At 39.2% G+C, this 7937-nt stretch overlaps 1 protein-coding gene across 8 annotated transcripts in view; it reads left to right on the top strand.

The window, feature by feature from the left end:
- The window catches only part of LOC113687162 (uncharacterized), a 33650-nt gene extending 26014 nt beyond the window's left edge, over positions 1 to 7636 (top strand). For 6 of the 8 annotated variants that reach the window (XM_089188489.1, XM_089188498.1, XM_089188493.1 and 3 more), the window contains 4 exons: positions 282 to 583; positions 1300 to 1381; positions 1539 to 1664; positions 2048 to 5381. In XM_089188489.1, the coding sequence (XP_089044615.1) occupies positions 282 to 583; positions 1300 to 1381; positions 1539 to 1664; positions 2048 to 4485 (2948 nt within the window). In that variant the 3' untranslated portion in view covers positions 4486 to 5381. Of the gene's footprint in view, positions 1 to 281; positions 584 to 1299; positions 1382 to 1538; positions 1665 to 2047; positions 5382 to 6582 lie in introns of those variants that run through there. The other 2 variants (XM_089188521.1, XM_089188527.1) reach the window with 1 other exon arrangement.
- Positions 7637 to 7937: the final 301 nt, after the last annotated feature.

Genomic DNA, 7937 nt, shown 5'->3' on the forward strand with positions numbered 1-7937 from the left:
ACTCTTCTTGACCTTTTTTATGTCCAAGACGTGTTTTTAAAGCAGTGATCGCTAAAACGACGGTGAACTGTTTACAAAAAATTCGCCTCAAAGTTACGGAGTCTATTATGTGTCTAACCAAGGATTCCCGTCATCCTGTCCAGTTCTGGAGCCAACCAAATCATAATTTCCCTCGTCAACAGGCACTTTATGTTAAACTAACACTTGTTGCGATGCCGTTTTTTTCGACAACGATGAACACTTTCCATCATGTTTTATTTTTTATCTTATTATCACAACAGGTGGAGATGTTTTACTGGATGGCGTGCACTTTCATCAAATCCCCAGGGCAGGAATTACCATATCAACTTGGGTTAAACTTGACACAAACAAAGGAATACAATCAATATTTGACACTGTTGGGAGCCATTCTAGGCACAAAGATGGTCAGTACCACTTTGAGATTGAAAATGGAAAAGTGCGTTGGTTTCACAGAAACGAAAATCATGACACCATATTCAGTCTACTGTCGCGGCCCGTAGTGAGAGAAGGAGTCTGGACACAAATCACAGCGACTTACAGTGCAAAGAAACAGCGGGCAAGAGTGAGTAATAAAACTTGTAATAAAACTGAAGAATGACAAGAAGTTATTTACGAACAAACATAAACAATTGGGCTTACTTTATTCAAAACATACATAACGCGCTTTAAACATTATTCAGACGCGTGCAAATTTCTACAATAACCAATAGCTATGAAGCTCATGCTGATAATTTACACAGATCAGAGACCCAAACTTCTCTCACTGCGAGAAATTCTGAATTCTCATTGGCAGAAGCAGCATAATGATGGCCGAGAAAGCACGAATTACATGCATTTAAAGATCTCCCTGTTCTGTTCCTATCATTTTCTGATTTAAAAGTAATTTTGCCCTAATGCTTACTTCAATTTTTTTCATAATTCATCGGGTTAAAGAAGTCGGCACCGCCGTTGAATATGATGTCGTACCTTTTACTGCCTTGGCTGTCGTTCGTTACTCAATTTTGGCGTTGTAATTTAACAGCAAATAAACGAGGTCGTGTTCTGAACGCAACATTCTTAATCCTGCAATCACTCGCGTAGTAGCTTAATTCCATGATCATTCCGCAACCATTGCGTTTGTTCATTTGCTTTTACTAACCCTTCTTCTTCAAAACTGGGTTTTCTTTCTAATTATAACTACATTCTACTTCAACTAAAAAATCAGTGCTCTCACATACAAAAATATTAGAAGCATTTCCCCTATGTAACATTTATCTCAAGTGAACGCTTCTCTTCAAGGTTTTTGTTAATGGAGATATGGTTCAGGAGGAGAAAGGGCAAGGTTTTTTGTCTCAAGATTGGGGAGGCAAGGCCGGAATAGGTATGTGTTCCTTGGATACAAAAATAAATCATGCCTGAAGGCTTTTTGAGCCGTTAGGTTTTCCTTGCGCTTTGAGAATTATCATGGCTCTGAACATATTATAGCTAAAAGTTTTAAAGTAAGCCCAACTGTTTATGTTTGTTCGTACTACCCACAGGTCGTCATAAGCATCAATTTGGAAATCGCCTGTTACGAGGAATGATTGACGAGTTCTACATTTTCCCCTGTGAGCTGCCACGCCTGGAAATACTTGTGTTGATGAGACACTGCCGCGTCTACTTCAGTAAGTTTCCGAGTCTGCTAATCTAATAATAGTGATGATGATAATAATAGTAATAATAATAATAATAATAATGATGATAATAATAATAATAATAACATATAGTAATGAGACTTTATTTACTTAAGGTAAACCTATACAGTTACAAACTGACAAGCTTGTGGCCCTTAATGCTCAAGACCCCAACAGACACGTAGCATTCTAGTTGGCTATATGCAAAGCACAGCCAAAAATTTAAACTCGGGACAACCGAGAACAAGTCTATTGAGTAGTAAGGTGGAGGGCTTGAACCCAGGGCCATAAGATGACAAGTCCAGCCTTCATTCTCTGGAGTCGGTAGGAGACTTTACAGCCTATTTAACACAGTTTTATTTATCTTTACCCAGCACATAAACCAAAGAAAGTGACAGAGGAGTCATCGACCACACGAGGCTCTACCACAATCATGACACCGCCCGTAAATGGGCTACGAAAGAATGGACCAGCCGCTTTTTACAGGCCTCAGCCTCAGAGTATGAATGCAATATCATCAGCTTATCAAAAAACACCTCCCATAAAGGATTACGTCGCCACTAATTTGCAGCAAATACTGGCCAGTCTGAATGTTGGTGTGCCTCCTCGTTATGATGTGCAGCTGCCAATGCTCTATAGACCACCTCAGGGGTATTCGCTACCTCCACAACAGAAAAAACCACAAACATTTTACAAACCTGCATATAACGCGAAAATAAAGTCAGCAGCAGGTAGCTCACTGCCAGTGCCTCATCTCTTGTCTGGTAATATGTGGAACAACCATCCGCCCGGTGTGACTACTCCATATGCAACACAAGCTTCAATAAGGCACGATACTCCAGTTACTGCCCAGAGGGTAAATAACAACCATCAGCCATCATTTTCATCGCAAGCTTTGTTTAATAAGCAACAAGTGAATATAAATTCACTTCCGAGTGTGATGGAAATGAATACACCAGGAAGCCAACGGGCTCCTTATGTGCAAAATGGCGCCGGAAAGCCTCAAAGATTAAATACTCTTAATGTTCAAGATGGACTTAATGGACAATATGCAAGACAAGAATCTAAGATAACACAGCCCAACATGTCTTTGAATAGGATGAATACTGATGCACAATTCCAGAAACCAATTATATGGCACATTCCCTTGGGAGGTACGAGGCAAGGACTACCAGGAGGATTTCAAGAGCAATATGCTAAACAAGAATCAATAACAACTCAGCCGAACATGTCTCCCAATAGAGTGAATAATGATGCACGATTCCAGAAACCAATCATATGGCACATTCCCGTAGGTGGCATTAGGCAAGGACTTCCTGGAGGTCAGAAGCCCTTTTATCCTGCTCTTTCGACGGGTCAACGACTGTTAGGACAATCAAGGCCGATAAGCATCGGTCAGGGTATGCCCTTGCAGAACAAGACAGTAGGTATTCAAAATCCTTCCGGTGGATCGATACGAAATTCTGCGTTAAGCCAGCAAAGGCAGAAAGTAAACTTCATGCCTCCCCTTCGGGTTCCGAGTAACGTGAAAACTCAGTTTGGGGGAATTAAGGCCCAGCTAGCAACAGCTCCCAGTCGACAACAATCACTTGCATATAAGATGGCCATGCTTGAACAACCCAATCATGTCTTGACAAGCAACACTTTGACGACCATACCATGGCCGAGAAAGATGGTCCCACCAATTAAAAAACAATTGCCTTCTGGTCACCCGTATTATGCCAGCTATTATCCAAAGGCGCCATATTCTTCAAAACTACAGCAAAGACTCCTTATGCCTGCCTTAAGGACGCAGTCAAGTTTGAAGGGTCCGCTTTCGTCAACTACACGGAAGGGTGCCACAGGGATTGCACAGCCTAAAATTTCTCCATTCAGGCCACATTTGATTTATGGGCAAGCGTCTTGGCCCTGGGTTGCTTGGAGAAGTCGTGTCTTGCCTATGGCACCAGCTTCAAGTCGGTCTTTCTCCCCCTTACGTCCTCAAGCTCATGGTAACAAACCTCCAGCATATGCTCCAAAAGTTGGTCTTTTACCCAGTCTGCAATCTTCTCCATACACAGTGTCACCCCAGGTATTGCTCTACTATTATTTTTATCCTAAGACAATTAGCAAGGCGCTAACAAAAGTAGCAAACATCAAAGGAGAAGAAGGGAATACAAACTTCTTACAATCGTTAACGAAACAGATTTCCAGTGCTGCCTTTAACAACAAACCGGGGGAAGTTACGACATATACAAATCCTACAATGACAGGAAAAACCGGAGGGAGGATTTCAACAGAACAAACCAACATGGTCACCCAGGTTAATCCAAAACAACTCTCACAGACCCTTTATACTCCATATTACCGACTTCTAACAAGCTTATTGAAGACACCAGCGGCCCCTTTAACTACAAATGCATATGGAAGGCAACAGGTACAAGCTCCTCTTTCACTTCCTCAACCAAGGCAAAATAAAGGAGGGCCGAGCTCTCTTCCGCTCATGACATCACTAAACTCGATTGCACAGGCACAAAAGACGGTTTACCCACAAGTTTCTGCTTTGGGAAGCAGAAAGTCACAACTAGCAAACGGACTTTCCAACCGACCTATCTACATAGAGACTGTACCGTACCAACTATACTACCAACTTCAAAGACTACCTTCTCTTAACACACAGTCTAGCACACAGCAATATTTACAAAGGGTATTAAATGATATTCTCAGGTTAAGATATGGTAAGCGTAAAAAGAAAAAGAAAAAACGTGGTGCTAAAGAGAAAACTACGCTGCACCAAAGTAAAAACAGCATAAAAGGTGTGAAAGGAACGTAATGAAAGACATTCGTCCAGGCTAACTACTGGATCAGAAGGGGCCATTTTCTGCAAATGAGCAGCAACAGCAATACACTGTTGCACCTCATAATGCTACTTGATTGGTACAGAAAATGCTCCCAGCCTCTCACGCAATCAGCTGCATAATTCAAAACCAATCACGGCTCAGCATCTTGCCTTTTTCCGTTTTTAAAGTCGTTCATTAGTGTGATGTTTTCCGTAGCTGGCAGTTTTGATAACTTGAAATTTGGCTCTGAAATTCTCAGTTGAAAATATTTTCATAGGTAGTCCCATTTTGATCCACACTCGCGAAAAATTTTTCTCAGGGAGGAGATTCGTCTGAGTGTAGACCAAATAGAAACTTAGATCAGTTATGCAGCACTACCAGCTCCAAAAACGAAGTGAGCAACAGCTCACCCATACTCACGATGCAATAAGCAGACTGATAACGACGTTCCTTCGTCTACCTACACCAACCACGATTTTGGACGTACGAAAAAAAAAATACGACCACCACCGATTCATAAAAAGAATATCTGTGAATCAGCTCACCCATAACCATGCTACAGAAAAGATCAAAACAAATATCGTATATGCAAATTGCATATTTCTGCAAAATGCTATGTAAGAGCAACAAAGCAACTCTACGAGTCGGTCTAAGGCTTTGAACATTTTTAAAATTGAGCTCTGAACAATGATAGTAGGAGGGAAATATCTAACAGTATTTTTTGGACGACTTTTAGTATGTAAAAATGATGTAAATAGAAGTGATGTAACAAAAAAAGTTGGTTCATAACGCAATTTGCTCATCAGTTAACTTATTAAATATAATTTTGAAGAGGGAAATTATCTAAAGATAATGAAATAAAAAAAAATCACGGCAAATAGATAATATATCAACAGGTTGATACTTTCTAATAAGCTAATATCTTATGTTAATACTTAAAGCCTCTGTTAACCGTAAAAGGGTACCATAATATTGTTAATTTGTTGCCTGACAACAAAACTGAGGCAAATATAACGGGACGAAAACGTACTGTATTCGTGCAATAACAGAAATAGCGAGGCTTCGTCTCAGAAAGAGTTAGCTGTCCTCTTCCCAATCACTTTTGGTGACAGATTGTGGAAATTTTGGATCATTTATTCCTTTAACGAAATTATTCAACCATAAAATCCAAATTATTTAAAGAGGACTACAGACAAAATGATACATCAACTGCTGCAATCCCATTTCCTTTGTGTGCTCTTACATGAGAAGGTATTTCAACCGGAATTTTCATTTGCATTGGACTGCCAAATATAACTCCTTAGGACTACGTGAGTTCCCAGTGGTTTTTGGACTTAGGCTCTGAATTCTGTTATGCATCAGCATGTTGCAATGAGGCATGAATGCATCAACATTTCTGCAGCTTAGCTTTCGTTAACTTACGCATAAATCGTCATTAATTAATGAAACTATGACGATATTTGATGACTACAACATGACAACGTGTATGGAAGGCATGATGCGTGGACACCTCCTCTGACGTAAGTCTGCTACATAACGATAACTTAAGACTTCTCTTGCAACTATTAAATCAAAGGGGCACACAGTAAGTTTCATACTCTAACGCTGTTTTCTCCGTCTTATCTTCACCAATTAGCTTTGCGGCTTCTATCTTATAACCATTCGACTGCTTTCTAACGAGTTAAAAGAACAATTTTCATTAAATGCCTGTTTCTTGTGATTAAGACTGCACTAACACAGAAGGTGACTCACCAATCATCTCTGACCAATTTCTGTTAACGATAGTAATTCACAAAAGAATAGCAATGACAGATAGAAATTGTAATCATGACAATGACGATAAATGATGAAGCATGGCAATGCTGTAAAATCAACATTTCGAGCGACAGGTTAACGCTTAAAAACGTCGGCTTTAGAAATTCATTTTGGTGGCTCATTTACATCATCAACTCATTTGATGAAACCAAGCAATATGAAAAAGGAGTAGTTTGTTGGGAATATTTCTAATCAAGCTGCGGCATTGTTTTCTGTGACTTTTTTACGATTTCTTTGTCATTTATTATTAAGCTTCCTTTTTAATACATATTCAGCAACACATCGCACCCATGAAGACAATACCGCCATCGGCGAGAGTCCCCTACGGCTCATCTCGCAGGCCATTTACAGCAAGCACACCGACAACTTACCAACAAGCCCAGGCGGAACGCAGAAGGTTACCTCCACAGACACAGCGACAGAGTCAAAGAATGAACGATGAAAGAGAACTAGCAAAGGCACTCGCTCTGTTGGCGTTACCGAACAGATGATAGCTCGCAAATTTAACTCAGCAATGAGGAAAGAAAAATTTGTACAAGTTTTCATCTACACTTCATGAATGCAGCTTACCAACGTAGAGCAATACAGTTTGTAGGAAACTGAGAAGTTTTTTAAACAACGTATACCAAAGATGTTTTCATAAGGGAGAAAGAAGGAAGAAAGCTCTGCGAAATAAAGAGCTCTGTGTTCTTTATTTTATCGCAGAACTCGGCCAAATGCCAGATAAGAGAGGGAAGACAGAAGCTTTATTTCTTTTCTGCTATAACCATACGTGTAACTCGGAAAATGTAAATTGATCAATCTACTTTGAAAAGAAGAGGCAATGTTTGAAATATCTGACAACGTAAAATCATGCTTCAGGATAGAAAAGAGGAAAACAATAGGAAAAATGATCGCCTGATTCATCAGAAACTTGTTTATAGCAATGTTAAGAAAATTATTATGACTCAAAAGGTTTCAAAAGGAAAAAAAATAATTTACTAGAGTCAGCTGTTACGAGAATGTAATAATCTTTAAGTATATGGTACAAATAGGACGTTTCATATCATAATTACATAACAATTATTACTCATAATTTTCCTTCATTTACAAATTCTTCGTTATGAATGGGAAAATCTCAAAGCCACACTTATTGGCTTGTATCGAGTTAAACCATAACAATTTCCTTTTGTGTTCATTTTGTATCAAAACTAAGAACCTTGTATTAAGAAAAATTCATTCATCATTCGTTCATCTCATCTTTAATTACCGCTCAAACCTAATTGTGACGATGGCAAGTGAGCTGTAAAGAGGCCTACTTCGGAAATAAAATATATTTTTGTTTAAAAAGAAGTGGTTATTCCTTCCTTTGCCATTCCTTCCTTCCAACACTTAACCCTAACCCTGATAGGTCAATGCTGGAAGTATAACTAGGTACAAGACGGCAACTCAATTTTTTTATATCACACTCTTCCAAAAAATAAACCGTTAGCTGCATTCATTGTATAACATGATCAGTACAAAGGAAAGACTCAAGAACATTTTGCAAAGCGTTCAAAATTGCAACAAAACTTCTACCGACGACGATTTAGCGTCACAAGGTGATTTTTCAAGAAACTGGTAAAAAAAAGAAAAGAAGTTTAAAAAGCGC

Source organism: Pocillopora damicornis, chromosome 1, assembly GCF_964200805.1.
Source record: "Pocillopora damicornis chromosome 1, jaPocDami1.2, whole genome shotgun sequence".
Lineage (NCBI taxonomy): Eukaryota > Metazoa > Cnidaria > Anthozoa > Scleractinia > Pocilloporidae > Pocillopora > Pocillopora damicornis.